Source organism: Eufriesea mexicana, unplaced genomic scaffold, assembly GCF_001483705.2.
Source record: "Eufriesea mexicana isolate 0111107269 unplaced genomic scaffold, ASM148370v2 scaffold3653, whole genome shotgun sequence".
Classification (NCBI taxonomy): Eukaryota; Metazoa; Arthropoda; class Insecta; order Hymenoptera; family Apidae; genus Eufriesea; species Eufriesea mexicana.
In genome coordinates, this window is record NW_016911671.1 from 519,916 (window position 1) to 545,497 (window position 25,582).

The 25,582-nt window shown below is 36.8% G+C and overlaps 1 protein-coding gene across 4 annotated transcripts in view; it reads left to right on the top strand.

Annotated features, from left to right (window-relative positions):
- LOC108551115 (pyroglutamylated RFamide peptide receptor) overlaps positions 1 to 25,582 on the top strand; it is a 77,577-nt gene that overhangs the window by 42,989 nt on the left and 9,006 nt on the right. For all 4 annotated transcript variants that reach the window (XM_017905146.1, XM_017905147.1, XM_017905144.1 and 1 more), the window contains exons 4-6: positions 8,684 to 8,805; positions 18,576 to 18,699; positions 22,334 to 22,539. In XM_017905146.1, the coding sequence (XP_017760635.1) occupies positions 8,684 to 8,805; positions 18,576 to 18,699; positions 22,334 to 22,539 (452 nt within the window). The remainder of the gene's footprint in view (positions 1 to 8,683; positions 8,806 to 18,575; positions 18,700 to 22,333; positions 22,540 to 25,582) is intronic.

Consider the following 25,582-nt stretch of genomic DNA (forward strand, 5'->3'; position numbering starts at 1 on the left):
CTAAGGATCAATGTGTCATCCTCACCCTTCCAAAAATGAAGAATATGTAAGCACCTTGGAAAATTGTACAGGGTCAGTTCCCCCTCTATCGATTCATAGTACATTGTTCTATTTTTCGACATAGCCTCGTTATAGAACTCGTATTGCAAGTAGAAGTGTTTCGAAGTATATTAGACAGATTAATCGGTGTATATATCTTCTTCATCCGAGTTTCAACACCGATGCTAACGATGGTAACGATGATCGAGAACGATGGCCTGATCAGGGTTACTGATAATCGCGTGATCGACGAGCAGAATTGATTAAACAAGTGTGGAAACAGTTGCATCTTATCTCGGTCTTCGACGAGTAGCAACACCGTCCGCTGCTGTAATTATACTCTTTAATTGCTCGACTATCAGGAATTTAAATTGAACGTCAGTCGTTCAGGAATAATCGCGAAAATTCCCAATCGCCAACCGAATTTTACAGTGAAATTGTTTCTCGGATGGAACTACGTGGAACCGATAGTGAGGTTCAGTGTTCGCCTGGTTGTCGAAGGGAAATCGTTTATAATGAAAGGGAAAAATTACCTCTCAGGTTAATTGCATCGATATTGCTCTGACTATAGTCTTGCCTTCCTCGTGTTATCGATTGCATGCTTTTCTCGTGATTAAAGAAGAGTTTCCGAACAGAACTTGCACGAAGTTTGCATTTAAGACCAGCAGGGGCTAATTAATATTTCACCTGTTTAGTCTAATCCTCGAAGAATTTAATTTTTCTGCTCCTTCCGCTCTTAGGGAACCTTGTTTTCATTATACTGAAAAATATGATTAGAATGCTATTAGAAAATAGGTAAATTTTTCATCGCATATTTTATTAGGAATTTAATTAAAAAATTAGATAATATTCGTCTGGCTAATTTTCACAGAAATTTATTTTAATACATCAAATGTCTCTTTAAATTTCTGTATAAAATTCTGGCTTTCGGTTCTAACTAAATTTCCACGTTTCTCAATTAATTCACCTAGGAGATTTAACCAGCTAATTTCCTGAGAAAGTTAGCTCTGTCCGACATATTAAACGTGCCTTCAAATTTCTATACCAAATTTCAGCTTTCACCTTCAACTTCTGTTTCTAAGAATTTTCAATTTTCTCTCCTTGTATTCCATAATTTATTTAGTAAAATCGTGTACCTAATTTTCCTACAAATTTAGCCGTTTGCTTAACGCGTTAAACATTTCTCCAAATTCCCGTACCAAATTCCAGCCTCCAACTCTAATTATTATATCCAAGAATTTCGAATTCTGTCTATGTACTCAACTGTACTCAACTCCTCGTATATCGCGTGTATAGCTGCTGAATTTTCCCTGAAATTTAGCTGTACCTTTAGCGTGTCAAACATTTCCCGAACCCCTGTATCAAATTCTATCTTCTTTGTTCATTGTTTTCCAGACTCTGGAACAAATATTCGCGATTAAACGTTCCCTCGATTTCACGTATTCTCATCTGGGTTTCGTCAAAATCGACCGCTTACCGTCACTGCGAGCCGCTGTAAGTCGCCTTTCATCGGAAATTCCCTCACGTGCACTCGTATAGCAGCAGGTCTGTTTTAATCAGGGACGTATTCGTGCGTTTGAACGATTCATACACGCTTTGGAACGAATAATTTCGTTAGTCGATACACAGCTGGCGGAATGTTCTCGTTGCATATCAGTTTATTCGTTCGATACGTGCAGCTCCAGGAAGTCTGATTAGACAGGAAAGGGAATGGAGATGGAGTAGGTAGCATTTCTGGGTCCTTATCCTTTCTTTTACAAGTAGAATGCAAGTTCTTTGAGTCATTAATTTAGTTGAAACTTTGCAGGTTTGTAGATTTAGTCACGCAGTTCAGGAAAATGTACTATTATAGGGCAACTACTCAATAGTTTTTGAAATATTTATTCTTGTAGGATTTTTGGCTAAGTTAATCTTATGCAGAGAAAGTTCTGCGCGTGTAATAAATAACAACTCTCTTTTACAACAAAAGAGGTTTTATTTAACTAAAATATTACACTGAGTTTCTCACATGATCTTGTATTCACTACGTCTTTGCTACACACATTCAGCCTTCTGCCTTTTGACTTCTCTCTACTATGCCTATTCTCAATTCTGCCTTCTCTACCTTCTTCTGACTGCCTTGCCCCGTTGCATCCTTACTTAAAGCCAAAACTCTTTCTTTTCATACACAAGCTTTCAATTATTCGACATAGTCACAGACATCCCGACAATAGGATTTGGTGCTATCATTTGTTCTTTCGCGCCATCCCACATTATTAAAGCTTTATTATTTTTAACTAGAGATTTCTTCCGAATAGTTATCGATAGTTATGATGGTATTGTGGCCTAATGACAACATTCGAAAATTGCCACCAGCATGGGAATTTTTGGATATAGCCATTAGGCCACAATGGCACTTGATAAATATTCGAAATAAATCTGTAATTAAGTCAATGATAAGTATCTAATCATAAATATCTCAAATTCTATTCAGTAGTTGCCCTTATAATGGTATATTTTCTTAAACTGCATGATTAAATCTACAAATCTGCAAAGTTTCAATTAAATCTATGACCCGAAGGACTCGCACTCTCCTTGTTAGTTCGATATCGTTCCGCTGGAGATCCGACACAGAGCTAAAGATTGGAAGAGATCGGAAGCCAGGGTCCAAAGTTTTGCAATGTTCCAGCAATCGAGTTTCGCGCAGGTTAGGGTTAACTCGAATCAATTATGCGTTGTTTAGCAAAATACGTTGGAAATTTAACACCCGAGTGCCTCTTGTAAGAGATTCCAGCAGAGCAAATTGGTAAAGTGACTTGTCCGATGAAGTAGAAGGTTACTTCGCTTTTCTCTACCAGGGTTTGTTAAATTGAATCACGTGGACAGTCAAATGAACCTGTTACTTCTCGTCCTGAGATGTCCTTGGAATTTTAGAATGGTTCTAAGTGAAAAGTATTATTTAAGTCTTTATTGAGTGTGTAAATATCTTCAAATTTACCAGATATGAAGGTAGGATACTTAGATCCTACGTAATTAGAATCCTTAGGGATTCAAGTATCTACATGTTCGAGTCCTTTGAACTTTCTAGACTCTAAAACAGTTGTGTTATATAATTCTCATGTTTCGAAAGTGTTTCGATTAATGATTCTCTAAATTTCGATGTACAGGAGGCTAGAATCTTGGTAAAATAAAATTTAGAGGACTGGAAAAAGAGTATTATATCTCTGTATAATTTTATGGCTTTAGAAGGACTTTCTGTTGTAATCTACTCAGGTCATTTGTGTCACGTATATGTATTTGTGTACGTATGTGTGTCTGTGTTCTCGCGTGAATCCGTCATCAGGATGACGTCGATATCATTTTAACAGGACAAGTTTGATCAGAAGCCTGTCTACACTTTTAGATCCTGTGGACTTTAAAGCAACCAAGCTATATTATCTTTGCATTCTAAGAACCTTCAGGTATAGTACAATATCGAGAAATTTGCTATAACGAATTGTGCTAATTTCTAAATTTTAATACGCCTATAAAGGAATCTTGCGTCCTTCAAATCCTACATGGCCAGAAGTCCTATTGATCAAAGTGTACCAAGTATATCCGTGCATTTTTTCATCTTTAAATTCCAATATATCTACAGCTATCATAATGGAATTCTTGAACGTCCGCATCCTAGACCCCTTAAAGTCTCCCAAAAAACAAGCAGATCTCGCAGGCCCTAGCTCAAAAACTGAATATGAGAAACTCCCTAGACATCGTCGGTGAAATACAACAACGGTAACTACTGTTTCATACGGTCTGCCTTGGCAATAGCCTCATGCTCCGCTATATTGCTTCAAAAAGGGAGGTAAACCGAGCCAAAAGCTTTCGTTAACTCGACCAAATCGCTGCACCCGGCTGAGCTACCCGATCCAAGCATATGAAAGACAGTATTTCAAATTGCCCGACTAAATAAACTGGCCCGAGCAGGGAACTGGATGCCTCGAAACGCTGGACCGCATCCTCTGAAAGAAGCTCGGGAGTTCGCTCGCGGCGACTTCGCGAAAACAAGGGAACGCGGGATGAATAGCAACACAGTTGTTTCTACGGCGTGCAGGGACACTAATTGAAATTAATGCAATTAGTGTAAAGTTTAGTAGACTGTGGCAATTGAATGCAGCCGTGCTCTGGACGGTAATACGATTACTCGTTGCGAAGAAAATTGCTGCCGGATGATCGCGCGAGCTAGGTAGAGGTTAGGTTCGATCTAAAAAGGCGACTTTCATGGAAACGGGCTTAATCAAGCCAGTGGCGTGTTCTAGCATCATAATCGAATCGCGTTCGTAGAGAGCTCGAGGTGATACAGAGTTCGCTGAAAGAACTGGAGTCGTTTTATTTTAATTAGTCCGTTGTAATGCTATGTTAAAGCGGTGGTATTTATGCGATTAAATTTCGCGCGAGATGAGAATTTAGAGATGTTTTCCATAGCGCCACTGTGCTTAATTTCGTCTTAGTTATGCTTAATCTCGCGTGGCGCTGCGGATTTCTAGGTTAGCGCTGCGGATTACGCAGCAAAGTCCGCCATTTTGATGGGGTTCTGGCGAAAAACGTAACGAACGAGTATCAGTATATGAGTTCGTTTGTAGCTTTCTAGGAATTTTGAAACATTGCAAATGAAATGTATTTTAATCAGTGACGTATCTAGCCTCGTTATTTAAATTTTTCATTTAAATTTCTGCACGAAAGGACTTCGATTGTGGCGCAAAAGTGATTAAAATACGAACTAACTTACGGACTGATCCGATGGATCGCAGTTGGGTTTGTGTTTAATCTTTTGCTAGTCATATCTAACCTCGCGTAGCGTTCATTTAAAGTTAGTACTACAAATTATGTAGCAATTTCCTTCGCTGTCAGATAAGGTTCTATCCTAGCAGAAGACACGCGCTAACCTAAAATTTAGATTCCAGTTATATCTATGTTTAATCTCGTGTAACCTGAATTTAAAGTTAGTGTTGTACTTTGGGCAGCAATTTTCGTCTATATTCGACTCGTGGCCCTCTCTTTCTCTCCCTCTCACAATCAGGGATTATTTCTGTTACAGGCAGTTCAATTATTGGAAAATGTTTAGTAACACGGATTACACTTCAGGTCCAGGAAATAGTTCGTGGGAAGATTCCACGGCAATTTGTACTCGTATTGGTATTTGATGCGTTTTAATTAAATCGTGTGTGGTATCAGACAAAGCAGTGACAACACGAACCATGGGATACATTGATATAGACCTTTAACTAATGCTATAGTAGCGAGACTAACTCATCATCAGCTTTACACGTCGAACGCATTTCATATTACTTTTTAATAATTAATTTGTAATGCGAGAAGTCAAACGAAGCTTGCTCAACACGGCTAGCTAAAATTAGGCATTTTTAATGTATAATTCTTCATAGTTAGATCGTAACATAAGGGATGAAGCAAGGTTCATGCCAAAAATTAAATTGTAGCTAGCTTTTTCCCAGTTCCAAATTTCTCATAATTAAACAAACTTCAATTCTTTCATTTCCAGGTCTTTCATCCTAAGATCTGCTATCTAACACATCCTGGTAATGCCAGATCTCTGCTCGAAATTTTCGATCATGCTTACGCCTTATCCCGCGCCGAAAATATCTCGCTATTTGCTCAAGTTGATTGCTTTCATTGAATCCCTCGTTCTCAATCCCTCTCTCTTTGCCAACGACTTAAGGATACTTCCCTTCCATGGCAGTTTCTCTCCCTCTTCATCGTGACATCGCGACTATTCCTCTGGTTACCGATCGAACGATCAGGATCTATATCTGTCGTTCGAGGCGTTCGTTGGATGAAACTCGGACGGAACTTGCTCTGTTTCGTGGATGTAGATCCGTTAATTCGGATCTTTGACTGTTGTTGTTCTCGGTTGGATCATGTTGCGACTTGGAATTAAGTAGCAGCTTAACTGGAGCAATTAAGACCGGTTTCTTCTCGCGTTTCCATATCTTCTCTGGCTTTCGTTGGACCTTTGCCAACCCAGTTTCTTCCTCGTGTCTCAACCAAGGTAAAAACCGGTTGCAGCGACATGTGGATTTTGGAAAGAAGAGAGAGTACCGAGGGTTGTTTGAGACGTTTTCAGGATCGATTAGAGGTCTGTATCTCGGGGAACATTCGTCACTTTGAAAGGTAATCGATGGTGTGAATTTTCTAAATATCTTATAGGATAGAAGTAAATAATTTTGGCGAAGGGAAAATAAAATTCACCTCTGTGTGGTTTGGAAGAAATATTTTTGGTGTTATTTGGAAGCTTCACCTATTTTCTAATTATTTCCAATTATTTCCAAGTCTCAAACCATGTTAATAAAAATAATAACGGGAAATGGTAGCAAATAAACAACACTAATAACATTCGAAATTATAAAAAAGCTCAATTTTGAGGATTGAAATATCGAGGTCCATGGAATTCTGGTTATTGGATAAAAATAAATAATTTTGGCGAAGGGAGAAAATAAGGAAGAAAATAAAATTCACCTGTGCATAGTTGGGGTTATTTGAAAGCTTCACCTATTTTCCAATTATTTCCAATTATTTCCAATTATTCGAAATTATTCGAAATTATAAAAGAGCTGAATTTTGAGAAATGAAATATCGAGATCCATCGAATTCTGCAATTATTCCGCACCAGATGAACAAAAATTTTAATGTTCCAAATCTCCATAACATTTTCAATCTCGACCAAGCTTAATTTAACAAAAATTCGCGCAGAATGGTTTTAACGAAGACCAAGAAAATAATCGCGAGGATTTACCTAGAAATAATAAGTCATGGTTGAAATAATTCCCGAGAATTATTCACCCCGTATAGCGTGTCTTCGCTATCCACGTGTATTAATTACTCACCGGTAATTTTCGTTCCCGAGCTTAGCTTCCGAGTATGTCGAAGGTATTACACGTTTCAGAATGGTCAATGTGACGTATTTCATTTCTGAAACGCGGACATTGCTGCTGAGATGAATTTCGCGCTCATTAACCGCCTCAAAGGGCATACTTCAATAACGTTCATCTTCTTTGAGCGAAAGAAAGCACCCCTGAAAGGGGTTGATTAAACACGTTTTTCCGAGCTGGGCTTCTCTGTTCTCTGAGAAAACGTTTTCCTTCGGCTCCTTTATTTCTTCGTCAACCCTTTCTTCATTCGATACACACCCCATTGTATCGCGCGATTTTTGTTCCATTGCTGCCATTGTCTTTCAATTTTTCCATAGAATTTTTCCGCAGAAAAATCGAAATGCTGCCGCTACGATAGAAATCGCACCATTTTATTATACCGGTTTAATTATGCTTTGGTAATTATGTTTCGTAACCGCAGTTGTTCAACGCGTTAAGTAAGATCAAGTTTCATCCAGACTGTTCGTGTTAATGTTGCGAATATCGAGATTATGTATGGGCAGATTATAGTTGATTGCATTCAGAAATTACATTTGTTGAACATTGGTAATTACGTGTAGCAAATAGTATTAATCGTGTTTGTCAATTGATGGAACATCACGGGGAATGTCAATATTGATTTTTCGTACCTGTGAAAATGAAAAATATAAAATCGGTGAGTAATTTAATTGTATTTTATAATTTTTATTTCCCAAAAATTGCTTGGTCAAATTTTTTCGGGGATGTGACCCAAGAAGATTATATCTTATAACTCGGATATTCTGCATAGTTCGTCGAATTTAGTGTCTTTCAGTTTAAACGTGTAACGAGAGACGTTTCTGGAATGAAAAATCGAGTCGTTGATGCGGAGAATTCTATTATCCTCGTAGTTTAATTATGCTCCAAGACTTGTCTGTTCTATAATAACAGTAGAATCTAGGTGTTGCACGGTGTGTTAAATCAGATTAAATTTCACAGGTATTTTTCACTTGAAATTTCTCTTACACGGGAAACTTGCTATTCAAGAATCGTAATGGAAGCACCGAAAAAATTCCTCTCGTATTATGAAAGAACTTAGAAGAATTTCCATTTTATATCTTCACATTGGATATTCTTCCTCGTCTGTCATGTTCAATATTTCATACATATTCAAAGACAATGAAATCACGATATAAAATAATAAAAATAATAAAAAAATTTCGTCTCTGCAATGACGTTCATAAATATTCTTTACTTTAAATTCGTTTTACGTAAGTTCAGTAGTATTTAGTAGTATTGCACTTAAGAATTATAGTGATCCACAGTGTTTTTCTTAAGATTTTATAATGCAAGACGTAATAATGCATTCTTATAATGCAAGATCTCTAATAATAAGACGATTTTTCCTCATTTTCGCAATTTCGAACACTGGCTCGATGAATTGCATATGGCGATAAAAGAGATAAAACAATAATAAAAATTTTGCCATAACATCCAAATCGAAGAGTAATTAAACGAGTAAAATAAGATTGAGTTTCATAGTCACTTTTTATTTCAAATTTTTTTACGAGGGATTTAGTATTTTATGGTTTCAGAATCGCGTTACGAGCTTGGAGAAAATTTATTACTGTTATACCTGAAAATATATTTTCATTATATAGCTTCGCGTTGCAGTTTTCCCGGTGTGTCAAGTTCAATATCTCTCGTGTTACAAGCGTAATAAAAATTTTCCGTGCTGTTCCAACGATTCGATCTAACAAGATGCGAATGGTTTGTTGCAGGTGGCCAAGCTGTTCTCTTACACTTGGACTATGGGCCTGTTTCTATGCAAGTCGGTGCACTATATGCAGAGCGTCTCGGCTATTTGCTCGGTCGTCACGTTAACCGCAATGTCGATCGAAAGGTAAACCTGACGTTATTACCTCTTCTGGCATCGTCGCGTTTTAAACCTATATCGCGCACGCCTTTGTGATCCGCGTCACGTGCAGAAATGAAATCGAAAAATGGAATAAAATAGACTTTTACGTCGAATAATATTAAATAATCTTCGTTCATCTTCGTTCTGAATCTGAACGTCACTTATTTCATATTTGGGGATCTTTTATTTTTGTTTTAGCATTGGCGATAGAATTTTTATGAAAGTATGCGAATTTTCGTCAATTTTCACGAACTTTTGCGAATTTTCACTCATGTCCACGGACATTTGCGAATTTCTTGCAATTTTTCGCAAAGTTCCACTGATTTTTGCGGACTTTCGCAACTTTTGGCGAACTTCCACAAATTTTCACTAATTTTCGTCGACATTTGCAATTTTTTTAGCGATCTTTCGCAAATTTTCATTAATTTTCATGATCTTTTGCCAATTTCGCAAATTTTTGCGAATTTTCATAGTCATTCGCAGTCTTTGGCAAACTTCCGCAAATTTTCACTAATTTTCGCGGGCTTTCGCAAATATTTGCAAAGTTTCATCGACATTCCCAATTTTCTTTTAGCGAATTTCTGCGAATATTCTTTAATTTTTGCTATCATTCGCAATTTTTGCCAAACTCCCGCAAATTTTCCTCAATTTCCGTGACTTTTATGCATACCCTTCTGTTACAAATGAAGTTAAACAGCTGAGATCATTTCATTAACCTTAACGCGTTTTCATTCCAATCTTCTTTCACTTAATTACCTTATCGGTAAACGATTAGAAGTACCATTTTAAATGATCTCGGGTCTTAATCCAAATCGAATTACCTCTGAACCAAGTGTATTCCACTGCAAAAATTCCTCTCGTTCGACTATCCACAACCGACTTTAAATCGACACGTTTCCATAAAAAATCGATAGATAAATCGTAATTTCGGAACTCGGTACGTATAAGACATTTTCACTATCGTGAGGATCCCTGCAAACGGCTTCGAAAGACGTAAAAATTTTATATCTGTGCCATTTCTCTCACGACACCTCGGCTTCCTTCCTCTTATCCCTGAACCGAGCGAGTCAGGGAGAATTATAAAATTTCCAAGTCGCAGAAAATTCGCGATACACGCTTTAACCTTAAAGAGAATCGACTGTTCGCTGATTAAAGCCCGAGAAACCGTTTAACTGATATCGTTGCATGCTCTGGACGTGTCATTTTACTTAATTGATGCACTTAAACGAGCTGCCTGAAATTCAGCCTATTTATAACGGACGCTTCTCGTAGACATGCTTTCTCTCGGTAAAATGCGAGAAAAAGGTCTTTGGTACGTGAAACCACGCGATGCATTTCCTGTTTCGCGGTGTAATTTCGGAGTCGTTTGAAAGATGGACCTATCTACCAAAATTCTGTTTTCAGCTATTCCAACCTCCTATTTTTTAGTTATTTTATTACTTTTATTATTTCTATCTTTTTCATCGTATTTCTATTTTCGTTATTTCTATTTTATTGTGCCACAATTTTTATCACTTCCATTTTCCTATATTTTATTCCTTTTCTTATTTTTATCTGTTTCATCCTATCACTATTTTTATTATTTCAATTTCCTTATCGTGTCATAATTTTTATTGTTTCCATTTTGTTTATTATTTTATTCCTTTTATTGTTTTTATCTTTTTTAAAATTATATCTCTGTGTTCATTATTTCTATTTTTTTTGTTGTGTTTTAATTTTTATTATCTCCATTTTTTATTATTTCAATTTACTCATCGTGTCGTAATTTTTATTACCTTCATTTCTTTATTATTTTATTCCTTTTATTATTTCTATCTCTTTCATTCTATCACTATTTCTATTACTTAAAGTTTCTCATCGTGTCACAATTTTTATCATCTCTATTTTTTATTATTTTATTCCTTTTATTATTTATATCTTTTTTATCCTATCACTATTTTTATTATTTCAATTTCCTTATCGTGTCACAATTTTTATCATCTCAATTTTCTTATTATTTTATTCCTTTTATTATTTCTATATTTTTTATCCTATCACTATTTTTATTATTTCAATTTTCTTATCGTGTCACAATTTTTATCATCTTCATTTTCTTCTTATTTTATTCCTTTTATTATTTCTATATTTTTTATCCTATCACTATTTTTATTATTTCAATTTCCTGATTGTGTTATAATTTTTATTGTCTCCATTTTGTTTATTATTTTAATCTTTTTATTATTCATACCTTTTTAAAAATTATATCTCTGTTTTCATTATTCCTACTTTTTTATTGTGTCTTAATTTTTATTATCTCCATTTCCTGATTTTTCGTAATAATTTATAACAACCATAATACCTTCTTTTATTTTATTTTATTTGTTTGTACCTCGTATTTTTTCCATTTCTACGATTGTAGCGAACAACTGTATTGATTGTAGTATCGAGTCTCTCAAAAAATTGACGAGAGCCGATTTTGATACGAGCTCTGCAATTGCTCGAATGCTCTACCAGCAGAAATAAAAATTTTCAGTTTTATTCATAGCGTTTTGTATCTTCTTCGACGCTTGCATCCAATAAAAGGCTGATAAATTTTCTATCAAAAATTTCGCTACGGCCACTAATCCCACTAAACTTCGCGATTTTTTTGCCGACGTACATATAATCGCTTTTTCGATATCTCCTGTTATTCTACTTCCTTTTAAGCTTAAATTTCTCATCTAGCCGATCGTGATACATTTAACGATAATTTTGCTTTTACGTTTATTTAATCTTGTTTCTCGTCGATTCAATATTAACATCGCGGTAAAAAATGAGCTATAAAAAGCGATAATCAGGGAAATGGTCTACCCGAAAAAATTCTCCTTTTTCATGTTCCTTTTTCCGATTTTAAACCAAGATTTTCTAATTCTTCCCTCACGTTCCGGCATTCGGGGAATACCTCGGTTCTTTTTCCGCGGAATTAACGGTACACGAGGATTATAAATTTCGAGAACGCGCCCCGTGGGCGTATCTCGCGAGGATAGATCCAGGATTGGGTAATGATCGAGGGATTCGCAGTGAAAATAAAAGGGCAGAGTTTGACGAGTGGTGAAGTTGGTCGCCAAAATGACGAAGCTTCACAGATTACGTGGGAGGGCTCATTTATTGGATCTTGCTTAGAGTAAGCGATTGGAAATCCATAATTTCGCGATATTTATTTTTTGCAGCGTTATTGTTCGAAAGTTTCTGGTCCATTTTATTTTCCGTGATTTATCGGGACGAGGTAAAATAAAAATCGTGGCACGATCTTTCTTGTATTCGATGTTATAGGTTTTCCTTGTTGTATCGTTGAATTTGGCTTCCATTTTTGATTCACTTTCAAATTTAATTCGGGGATTTTAACATTTTTTATGGATTCTAATATTCGTGATTTATGGGGTGAGATAGAATAAGAATCGTGGCTTGTTTATTTTTATTTCTGATGATGAGAGGTTTTCCTTGTCGTTTTATCGGATTTGGCTCCCATTTTTAAACCATTTGCCAATTTAATTCGAGGATTTTAGAATTTGTCGTGAATTCTAATTTTCGCGATTTATGCGATGAGATAAAATAAGAATCGAGGCTTTAATGAGAGAGCCTTCCTTGTATCATCGAATTTGGTTTCCATTTTTAATTCATTTCCCAATTTAATTTGTGAATTATGGAATTCTTGTTATTATTTATATTATTATATATATTTTGATATTATTGTGAATTTCTAATATTTTTATAATATTATAATAATCTATGGGGCGAGACAAAATAAAGAACTTGGTCTGACGTTCCTCGACTTTGATAGCACAAGCCTTCTTTGTCGTATTATCAAATTTCATTTCAGTATTACAGAGAGCAATATCTCATTATCTACTTGTTTGACTCGTTCTTTACAAGATCCTCCTATTGTTTGATAAATAACATTGTTATTAATAATTTTCTGTTCATTAAAATCATCCCCTTGCTGTACAATTTAATTATAGAAAATAACGAATCGCGGAAGTATTTAATTTTAATTAATTTTAATTAATCCCGATATATTCCTTCGTTCATAATACAATTTAAAAAAACTCTTAGAATTCATACAAATTTTTGAGTACGAAATCGTGTCTCTTAACTTGATTAAATATACAATTTTACATTTATCGTCGAAAGACCCAAGTTCTTTAATCCAAAATAACCCCAGGTCTCTAACCAGAACTGTGTCATTTTTATCACCAACACTCGAGTTCGGTGAAGGAATTAGGAAGACGAAAATAGACGAAACAGTCGTCCAGAATTCGAAGTCGAGCTTAAGCAATTTCCCAGTGTCGATCGAATCCACGACAGATGTTAACGATCGTTGCGACATGACAGTCCTGGACCAGGTCCAAGAGGACGTAATCTGATGTCCCTCGATAACCATTCAACGTAGCTCATTAACGACCAGCACCTCGATTTATATTAAATCTATCTCCGCCCCTAATCTCTACGTCCCATCGCCTGAAGCATTTCCACGATTTCCATGATTCCATACGATTATTAAGAACTTCTTATTATCGTCCGATCTACATACCCATCAGTGAAGGCTAATCGACGTAAAGCTCGTCCCGAAATTTCCATCTGCACCCTCGACATCTCCCATTCGGCTTCCTGTTACGGAAGAATTCCGAATTCCGGTGCTCGCAATCCACCGGGAAGTTACACACCCTGGCAGGGTGCCCGCGAATTCGTCCTGCCCTATTCTTTCGACACCCTTCGGAGACACTTAGCCATGAATCGGCCTTTCCATTTCAGATCAGATTGCGAGCTCCTCGAGATTGCCAGCTTTTCTCTTATTTTATCGCCCTTCTTTCTTCCCCCTTCGAAGAAATTAAACACACGCGTCTTATTGATCTTTAAGACGTTCACTGGTAAACAAGTTTTCATAGATTTCTCGCTCATCGCAATGATGGATTGTATTATTTTTAAGTGGATAATCTGAGACCTTAACTGACACTGAATTATATTGGAAATGGAAGAGTTTGGATTGAATCTGACGTTAATTATGGATGGACTGAGTCAAGGCTCGAAGATTTCCAATGCTCAAGTACCTAAAATATTTCTGGTACCCAAAGTTACTGTGAGATCGTGTAGGATCGGATATTTATCAAATCTGGATTGAATTGGGTCTCGAAAATTTGCTATATTCTGGTATCTGAAGGTTTGGGTACATTATAGATACTTCATTATAGATAGATTGGGTCAGGACCTGAAATATTTCTGGTACCTGAAATTGATATTCTTTGGATCGGATTGGACATTGATCAACTCTAGGTTTGTACTACCTGGGTACCTGAAATATTTCGAATTGTTGTTACTATTCCCCTCTATTCAGATCTTGCAAATTTCTGAGATCGTCCACCTCGAGTACCTGAACATTGCAAACTCCCAGCTTCCTTCTTAAATGGAATATCGACTAATAGGAATATAATTAATTTTACCAACGTGTCCTTCATTTGCGACCAACAAAGCTTAAGTGCCCAGATCATCATTGATCGACATATTAATGAACGTGTCAATTAAACCTTCATGAGTCCTTTATTTCGATTTTATACTAAACAAAATTTTCGGTATTCCGGGGATTATAGAATAGAAGATTAAGCATAGGTTAGGATAGGTTGTCCTGGATTTATGATTTCTCGTTGGAAGCTGTTGTTTCAGCTCGCTGCTCACGTTCAGCCTCTATGAAGGGCCGATAAAATAGTCCCTAGCACGCGTGATCCAACAGCCTCCTCCGACGCGCGGCCATGCTTAAAATTTATTTGATTCCAGGGGAAATTGAACCGCCTTATCGTCGCCTCTCTCTTCCACGTCGTTGGATCGATCGATCTTTTCCTCTTATTGTTTATCGCGGGAGCCTTTTCTATGGAAAGGAAACAGATAAAGACCGGGAATCGTCCATATTTTTTCGTGGCTGTTGCAGGGGTTGTTGAGAGCCGAGGGTTAGGTGCTCGTGTGGGTGCTGATAGGTGGCCATGTTGGACAGGAAGATTTCGATTCTCCAGGCTCAAATGGGACGATGTTCCATTTTATTCTCTGTTATGAGGAGATAAGAGTCGTTTGTAACTTCTCGTGCTTTTTGAGGTTATCCGAAATCAGACACGTGATTCTGCTGGTGGAGGGGTTAATTTAAAGCAACGAGTGTTATGTTTCTCGGTGAAAATAAATTTAGGAATCACTTTAAACAGCTGTAAGTCTGTAGAAAAATTCAAAAATTGTATTAAAAGATTGTAAATTTACGAAAAACGTGCAAGGGCTGCTTCGAAGGGTTGTCGCTTTGCGAAAAGGTCTAGGGGTTAGTTAAAAATATTGTAACTTTGTGAAAAAAAATCATAGCTTCCCGATTCTTTTTTTAAATTAAAGGGGAAGGTTCGAATTTTATGCCACGTAAACCGGAAGCCCTGAAAAAATTTTTTCGAAGAATATGAATTTCGCCAAATTTTGCAATTTTCAATACGACAAACACGACCGAGTATTTAAAGGGGTGCAGTGGCGAGGGTGCATTAAATTTAAAACACGGGTGTAGCATCTTAAACTAGGGGTTTCAAGCTTTTATTTAGAAAAAAAAAAAAAAATGGTGATCTTACGATGACTTTTCTTGGAATTATCGTTATCCAAAGTTGGCCCATTTTCGTCAAAATTTTCTTGGAAAATCATATTCAAATCATCAAAATGAACAAAATTTACTCATCTCTGACCACAGATTTCAGTACTTATGCTATATTTTAACATAACTTTCGCAGATCAGAGATGGAATGATTGAAAACTGATTTGTCAGTCGCTATTGATTATTGGTCACCATAGTTGACGTTGAAGTTATTATACAATGGAAACTTTCAGTTGCAATTGACTTCGGTATAGCGATATCGAATCGCTCGAATAAAGTCGATAAATCGATATTAACACCTTCGAGGCCAAAACCAATTTCAGAAATTTTTCGAACGACCAAAGCAATTTTCGCTTTTCTATTTTCTACAGAATTATTCTTTTATTTCACACAATTTGAATAAAAGCTTTCCCGCCCACGTGCAAAGATGCTTGATCCAGATTCGTGTTCGAAATATTCAAAATCTTCCTGAATGTAATTTACATTTTATCCTTGCTCTAAGTAAACACTGTTGCTGATATACAGAGTGGGCTATTTAACATAACCATTTCATTCGCTCTTGTTAAATTAAATTCCTTTATCTTTGACGATGAAATTTATTTCATTAAAATCGCTGTTATCGTTATGTTGAAAATTTTTTCGCGTACTATCATTTATTCCAAATTAAATTTTTATTGTTTCCGTGATTAAATGGTCGCGAATAATAATCGAGATGGTCACGTTGAACGAGCCACCCTATATGGCGAGAGGGTTGCAATTAACGTTTATTTGATAACGATAGCACCGATTTCGATATTGGTGGTGGAAATTGGTCGTTAGGGGTTCTTTATGATAATCATAGTGGAGAGATTCGGTTAGTAATCTTCGTCGGGATTACTCGAGCGCATGAGTGGAAAATGTTAGTTTTTCATTTCTCAACGACAACTTAACGCCTGGGAAAGCCGATTTCACTCAACGAGTTTTTTTCTCAGCTGGGAAATTTATTTTCACCGCGAAGCCGTGCTTTTTCGACGATCGACACTCCCGTATGTCCACACACGGAAAGATAGGGGAATAATTAATCCGCGTAGAAATAAGCTTCCTTTTGAAACACACTTTCGCGAGAAATCTCTATTACTTTTAAAGAAAATTTCGTTTCCAATTTCTCTGAGCATCAGTTGGAGAGGAAGCGAGTTATTTCTTTGTGTCTCTTCCAGGTACCGTTTTTAAATATTTTTCGCTTCTCTTATTATTACTTGAAAAGGAAGCGAGTTGTATTTTCGTATCTTTTCTGGGTACTGTTATTAAATATTTGTCGTTTCCCTTATTACGTCCCTTTCTGCCAATAAATCTGTAGCTTTCTTCTTTGGTGCCATTTTTAAATAATTCCTGCCTTTTTATTCAATTTTGTCACATTCTTTAATAATTTACAATTTTTTAATATTTTTGGTAGTATTGTTAAATATCTTTTGTTGCTGTTGTTACCACGTCTCTTTTGATCGACAAATCTGCTGTATTTTTACCCCCTTTGATGCCATTTTTAAATAATCCTTGCCTTTTTATATTTTTATCGTGACACGCTTTTGAGTGACAAATTTTTTCACACTTTTTAATATTTTTTGATAGTATTATTAAATATCTTTCGTTGCTGTCGTTACCGCGCCTCTTTTGATCGACAAATCTGCTGTATTTTTATCCTCTTTGATGCCATTTTTAAATAATCCCTGCCTTTTTATATTTTTGTAGCGACATGCTTTAGAGTGGCAAATTTTGTCGCATTTCTTAATATTTTTTGGTAGTATTTTTAAATATCTTTCGTTGTTGTCGATAAAAAATCTGCTGTATTTTTACCCTCTTTGATGCCATTTTTACATAATCCCTGCCTTTCTATATTTTTATCGCGGCTAAATAATATCGCGGCTGATAAATTTTATCGTACTTTTAACCATTCCTTGGAAATAATTTTAAATATCTTTCAAGAATCGTGCCAAACACGGGTATCACTGCTATAAGAGCTATGGTATGTAGCTACGTCCTGAGGTAAACACCACGGGTCAGGCTATAGGTTAATTTTCGTCGACGTTTTCCTGTTTCAGTTGCGTGTTATTCTTCGTCGCGTTCGGACGACTTGGCTCGACGTGTGATTGACTCTGGTGTTGACAATGGCACGTGCCATTGGAACTCAAATCCTAGTGCACGCGGTTGATCGCGTAAACGGTGAACAAAGAATTTGCAGCACGACGGGGAGGAAAGAGATAGAGGAAAAATAGAGAAAGAAACGAATACGGAAAAGTGTCGAGAATCGTAACCGTAAAACGAAACGTTCGTTATGATTCCTCACGTCGTTAGCCTGCTTCATCGTCCCTCTTTATACGCGCGATCATTTTCCTCATCTTCTCTTTGACGACGCGTTGCTTTACAACCCGTGTGATTAAAAATCACCCGTGAAAATCCATTGCGAGAAATTTCGGGTTTCTATCGAATAATCGGAGACTCGCGATAGCAGATTGAGTTGTTTCGCTAATCTCGCTATATGAGCCGTTCACTGCGCAAATCGATTAACTGCACTTTGTGAAAAATCTTAAATTTAAGTGTCAAAGCACTTGGTATAGTCGTAACTTTTTATATTTATAATAACTTTCCCTGATAATTAAGATCAACACCATTAAACGACAAAAATTTGTTGGCCCCTGAATAATAAATAATTTATTTCAGAGGTCACTTTAACTCCATACTCTAATGTGAATCGTTGCAATAATGCAACTCAAATGCACTAGCAAGCCGTGAATGATAACGGTGAATTTTTTCGGGTCGTCTTATCAGAATTGAAGTAAAATTTAGTCAAATTTAAATTTATTACTTTTTTCACTTGCCAAATCGATTGACTCTTCCAATAGCAAGCCGTGAATGATAACGGTGAATTTTTTAGGGTCGTCTTATCAGAATTTAAGTAAAATTTAGTCAAATTTAAATTTATTACTTTTTTCACTTGCCAAATCGATTGACTCTTCCAGTAACATGGAAATAAAAATAAAAATAAAAATGTTTTATGGAGTTAATCAATTTGTGCAATGAACGGCTCATATGTGACACCAGATGCGGGTTGGTTTGTCGAACAGCGGTGAATTAATTGAAATTTCCACTCGTGTTTCAGGTATTACGCTATCGTCCATCCGATGCGGGCGCAGTACACGTGCACCATAAGCCAGGCTCGCAAAATAGTAATTACTACTTGGGTGGCGTCCTTCCTTCTTGGTATCCCCATGATCTTCACGCAGGTAAGTGATATTTTGAAGAAAATTTATTTATCGTACGAATGTTGAGTGAGTAATAGAATAAACGCGATTAAAATATCGTAGGATTAGCCTCCAATTTGTCCTCCAATATTCTTCGATAATCCCTTTGCAGACAAAGATCTCCTGGTTTGACAAGCAATGACACCTTTCTGTAACAAAAATAGATTTATTCGAACTCAAATACGGCGTCTTCTTCTTTATAATTCTTATTACATTTTCGAACTCTATTGTGATCATATACACTCTATATATATTCCCACTATGATTCACTAAACTCCCTACACTCGACTCTTTACCTACCCTTTACGTACTGCCTCGCCTGCACCCTTGCACCCTTATTTGTACCCCTGCGGTCGAGACGGTTCGAAGTTGGCCGTACCATGGAGTCGAGTTGCTGCCACGATAGGCATTTCAAATTTCCAGTGCACATTTCTGCTTAATTTCTATTTTCGTTGATAAGCACTCCAAGATGTCAAATTCTAAACATATGTGGCCATAGCGATGCGTTTACGTAAAACACATATATGACCGTAGTTTGCAAAGGATTAAACCTAACATTCCCTCTTCATTCACAGTCTTTCTTTCTCGATCACTCATTTCCCATGTGACTTCTTCCTCGGTTTGGGTCAGGTACTTGAAACACTCGGACGCATTTCTAAACTTTCGTTCGTTGCTCGCCCTTGGTACAATTGTAAATATCTCGCTCATATAATGAATTTACATTCGGTCATTTGTCCTTCCACATACACTTCAGATATCACCTTGAACGCTCGAGCCAAGCTCGAGGCCGCTGTTTATTGTCTTTTGTTTTCGAAAAGCGACCCAAGCGTTCCCATGCACCCATTTAGAACTAATTGTAAGATCACTCGCTCATTCGTTCTGCTACCCCTCTTGAGGTCCTTCATCCCGTAATACCACAATATAGAAAGTGACTTGTTCTTGTGATTTATTCTATTCTCTAAACGCTGACTCTGAATACAGTCAGATTTCCTATAACGCTATTAATTCGTACCGTGTTGTCTGGAAACCGTGAACCTGTCAGTTACCATTCTTATTTATCCCCTATTCAAATTCTTTCACTCGGTTCATAGAAGAATCTCAAACACAGAGGAAAACAAACAGGAGGAGCACAGGAATGGTGTTTTCAGGAACTTCGATTTCCAATACTCTATTTAGAGAAATCGCTGGCTCGTATAGATATGCAGAGTCCGAGGAAATATGACTGGCAAAGTCGGCTCGCATCCTTTCGACCTTCCTTTATAAGACTACTTTTCCCAGAAGCCATGAGTACCCATGAGGGAGTCGGAAAATCGAACGAAATCGCGCGGATAGATCAGCTTCCATCAACCCAAGCTCTCCTATTCCTTCTATTCCTGCCTCGATGTTAATAATGTAGGGTTGAGGGTGGAGGGTCACACAAGGGATTAAATAGATAAATATTCTCTCTCGCACAGTGGCATTGATGATGATCAATAATGATATATTTAGGATCGACTGGATTAACGATAACTCTGTTAGTGGTAGATGAAATGTCAATAACAATAAGAACAATTCTTTATTTAATTACACCAAATGATCAAACGCAAATATTAAGTATAAATCTAATTAATTCCTCGCAATGCTCACTCCTATTTTCACTATTGCAACTCAATTATAACTGACCTATGCCCAATCTCTCTGGTTGCACCTCTTCTCACTATTAACCCTTTGCACTCGACGTTTTTTTGGCTAGAGAAGAGTAGAAATTCGAAGATTCTCTACTGAAAAATTGACGATACTTTTTTGAGCAGTAAATAAAGAATTGTAGAATTATTTGACTTCGATTCTTCGCACACTGTTACATTACATTAAATTTGATATATTAATTAATGTCGATCTTCCAAATTTTATGAAATGGTGACTGAAACTTTCCTCAAAAACTCCTCAAAACTCATTTGCAACTGACCTATGCCAAATCACTCTCGTTTTTTTTCCTTTCTTTTTTCATATATTACATCACATACAATTCACGCAACACCTCAATCATTACACGCATACTCATTTATCACAAAAACCTGAATCCATTACATATTGGCATCCCATGCATACTTGCCCTACTCATCCCTTTCTTACTGTTATAATTTTGTTAAAGTAACTAGGCAGTGGATTGGTATATGTATATATTTGTAAAGCGAATTTTGCTATATTAGTATCTCTAACACGACTGACTTACATAGCTAGGATGAGTCATTGGCTCCTGGGAGAGAATATTCCAGAATAATAACAATAGTCACAGTAATTCTACATCGATGTCGTGTGCCATCTAATCAGCCTAATCACGTAATTATCGTTTCCTACCATACCAATATCTTGTTTACAGTTAGCTGCTCCAACACTTACAAACATCGCTCCTTTATTACATCAACACATATATATATATTCAAAATCTATGTTAACCATTACCACAAATTCGTCATCCACCGTTCCTAATCCTTCCCAATTAATGTCATCCAACTTCCTCTTCCACCATTTTATTTCTTCCACATTTTTGGGGCGCGTTTCTACGCGCAGCAGCCTCGCGAATCGCGAGATTAATTAAAACGCGAAACTCGCGAGTTTGCGACGGAATCTTTGTGTCTCCGTGTAAAAGAGTATGCCGCGGGCAACAAAGAGATGAAAGAATTAATGGCATGCACGCGTCTCGCGGAGTAAATGGCGCGCGTATAGGGATGAAAGAGGGCGCGACCCGGAGAAATGTATCCTCGCTTCTGGGGAATTTTTCAAATAATTTAATAAATATTTTTACATCCGCCACATGAAACGCGAGAACGGAGATTCTCCAGCTTTCGAATCGCATCGGGTCAAGACTTTCCAGGGATCTCGAAGAAATCCGCCCCCGAGAGGAATTTTCAGTATTCCAGTATAAACAGATATAAAATTGGCAAGGGTTCTGAACGCAACTGATACTCTTGTTTCCTTTGCATAGACTCGCGTTTCGTACGATTTAAGAGACTTATCCCATTGCACTCCTTTGTCCAGTGTGATTCGACACCAGTTTTTGTCATAACAACTATATCGAGTTGTATTCCACGGTTTTTCATTCTTTATTTACTAAACGAGAAAATAGAGAATAAGTAATTACTCGAATTACTTCCATTTAAAATATAAATTATAACAATTTTGAGATAATTTACTATATTTAATATAAGCAGTAAACAAAATTGTTTGAAATAAGTGGCAGTCGAGGAACTGTCGAGTGAAGTAAATTTCAAATAAAATACTTAAATTGGCAGGGAGTTATTGGCAACAAAAAAAATTGAAAAATAATTTTCAGTGCAAAGGGTTAAGAGGTTCTTCGAAATCGAGTTTCTTTGGCAATCGTTTATATTGTTATTTAATAGTGCGATATTGTAAGCAATTATTGATAAAAATGGCCGAAAAATTTGGGATACTCGAGGTATTTTGACGATCATTTAAAAATAAATACGATGTTATTCGTAATTACTGCATGAACACCTGCTGAAAGTTGGATAATGTGGGGTATTTGGAATATTTTGATTGTTGTATAAAGGTATATTATTATTCGTAATTATGGAATGGAAAAGGTGTTAAAAGTGGATGTGAAATTTTGTTTCAGACGCACAAGGAAGTTGGAATGAGGGTAATTGCTTACTGGTGCGTGCGTGATTCAGAAGCTGGACTTTTATGGCGTGCACACGAGGTTTATATGCTGGTTCTGGTCCTGGTGTTACCCCTAACCGTGATGGCGTATTGTTACACGGCCATTTGTTGGGAGATTTGGCGAGTCATGAAACGTCGATACCACATGACGTCTCGACGCACGTAAGTTCCTTCGTATCTCTTTTATTCCTTCCTGTCTCGAGGAATCTCTGCTTCGTTCGAAGCAGAACGGTATTTTTCCACCGATTTTTCCCATTCGTACTGAAATAAGGATGTAAATACAAGGGAGCCTGCTAGGGACCCTAGCCTTACCGATGAATAAGGTCATAACACTAGGCCTGCTAGTGAACTTTTACTAGTAGACCCTAATACTATATTACTATTAGATATTACTATTAGATACTATTGGAAAATTTGGAAATTCTATATATAAGAAGCGGAGGGTTTACTAAGAATTTATATGAAAATCCTCTAACTTTCCTAAACTTGAAATCCATCTAGTTGCAAGGGTGAGAATGATGCCGCCATAAATGAGTCCACTGGTAGGCCTAGTGTTATGACCTTATTCGGTGGTAAGGCTAGGGTCCTTAGCAGGCTCAGGACGAAGCATCCCTTTCTTTCCCTTTCATCCATCTAGCACCACCGAAAAATCAGAGGATGCCTGGCTAAACACACCCCAGCAACCATGGGGGAGGGGAAGGATTCCCACGTAATTCACTTAGTTCAGAGATTAAACGAATTGTCTCGATTTTAATAAAAAATTTCACCCCCTTTGTCGGTCGTAATTTTCACGATTTTCATATATTCGCATTTATTTTCGCGGAGATCAGGATACAATGAATTTCGCTGACAACGCGTTCGATTATCCTTGGTCCGATTTAATCGAGGACTTTAGTCGTATTATCCGCCGATGGAGATTAGGAAAAATTGAAATTCAGATCGATTTCTACCCTTCTATAGTAGACTGTATACCTGTTCCGTAAAAAATTCGGCGGTCACGATCGACTGCACTCGATTACAATCGAAGCTTAATTTCATAAAACATTTATGTTTTAGATTCTGTGAATTCCACGCACGGCTTTCGCCATATATACAGCTTTTCCATGCATATTTCCAGATTGTTTTCCCTCTCCTTTATTTTCCATTCATTTTTCACCGGAATTACTTGCCGGCTAATAATCAGAATGCGTTATTTGCTCGAAAGCTTCATAATCAGCTTTGTAACTCTCATTCGTGATTTATGATCCGTATTTTTCTTTGCTTCTCGTTATTTATCTCCGTTGTGCCGCGTGTAATTACTTGCACCGTGAAATAGAGTGTCCCAAAATTCACGCAGGATTTGAATTTTGCGCCATTTGCTCGGTAAAGTGTTGCCAACGAAAATAAAATACAGCGTGACAGTTGACAGTTCAGGGTAATTCAAAATAGTTGCGAAAGAACAACACGGTTTCCTTGTCCAGCAATATTTACAATTTTTAATTAAACAACCCGTGTTTTCTATTAAAATTCTTCTCTGCGTGAATTTTGGGTCACCCGTTATGTTAGTAATATTTAGTATTTATTTATTTAACCGTAGAACATTACGCGACGTGAATAATCTATGAATACGAAATATTAATTATTAAACGATCACGTAATCTTTGACGTAGCTTCAGTCTTATTGGACATTTTCGTTTATCGGTTTCACGGTAAATTTCGACGCTTTGTACAATTTGCTCAGTGGGAAATTTTCCTTTTCGCAATTTTCGCCACGCATTTCGCGTATCGATCTATTCGGCAGATATACGTGGCTGGAATTCTGTGTACGCCTATGTTACACTTGTCAGACTCTTTTTTCCACGATCGAAAGGCAAACACGCTTTGCAGAGTAGTCCTGTGGAAATTTCCCGATTTAAAAATCGAAGCAAATATGTCGATGCATCGTGTTGCATCTTCGTAAATATAGTTCGGAAGCTCTCTTTGATCCTCCGTCTCGTATTCGAGGAAGGAAGAATTCCTGCTCGTTATGGCGATAATAATATTTCTCAGCTTTTAGGTATATTTCGAAATTATTTTATGCAGCGTATTATTTATTATACAAATTTTCCCGTGGCTCGAGATAATTTTCTTAAAACACAGGGACTACTGAAACGGTAAAAATCGTAAAGGAATTGTTAATATAATAGGAGGTGGAAGGTGAAACAGATTCTTAATAATACAACCGTATATTCGTAACGATTGATACCGATTTTATTATAGTTCTATTGCATGTGGGCACTGAACACCAAATACTAAAGCCCACCAACATTCACAATATATAATATATAGTAACTTTCGAGTGTTGCCAACACGTTGTGAGAACTCTCCAAGGCGCGAAGTATGAATTGAATATATTTCAACAGGAATTAATCTCTGGCCATTTGTTTTATCGTATTATTTATTCTTTCTACGATTGAAGAAAAAAGACACTGTATTTACATTTTTCTTTCATTTAAAATCCCAAGTTTCCTCAAAATATTCCTAAAACTTGATCAATTAATTCTCTAACCACGGTAATTGTATAAAGAACCAGTCTATCAACAGGAAGAAATATATTTTCTTTCTCATTTTCCAGTCTTCATTTTATTTTACCAATGTCTCAATTTTAAAGTCTACGATTTAACCCTTCGCAAACGAAGGAAATTAACCCTATTTAGTCACAAAGCAGAAACAATTCGAATCTTTTCTATCATAAAATCGAAATTTTCACCCTAACGTAAAAAAACATCGCAAATCAAAATTTATTAATACAGAATTGTTTTATATCAATATTCCAGATATCAATTATTAAATTACTTTAAATAATAATATATTTACCTTCGTCTCTGCCTCTCAATTCGAATTACATTAGTAAACCAGCAGCTGATCGTCGTCACTCGTGTCCAAAGGGTTAATGTCACCCTCGCAATACCGTCCTTCAAAGTCACTGTAACGCGCATTGTTTCCCCGGTACAGGGAGCACAGGACCGCTTCTGTCCTCTGGTATCTCGGTGCCTAGCCAGACGAGTTACGATTATTTCTGTCGCTTTATCGGTCGCGTAATTCGACGTTAAAGCCGCGCTTGAAATCCGTGGTAATTTTGAGATCCGGAACGGGCCCTGAGACACGCGCGATCTGTGTTCCCCTGGTTACAAAGGCGAAACGGATTGCAGCCGAAAAATTGCGGAACAAAGCGTTCTCGCGGGCG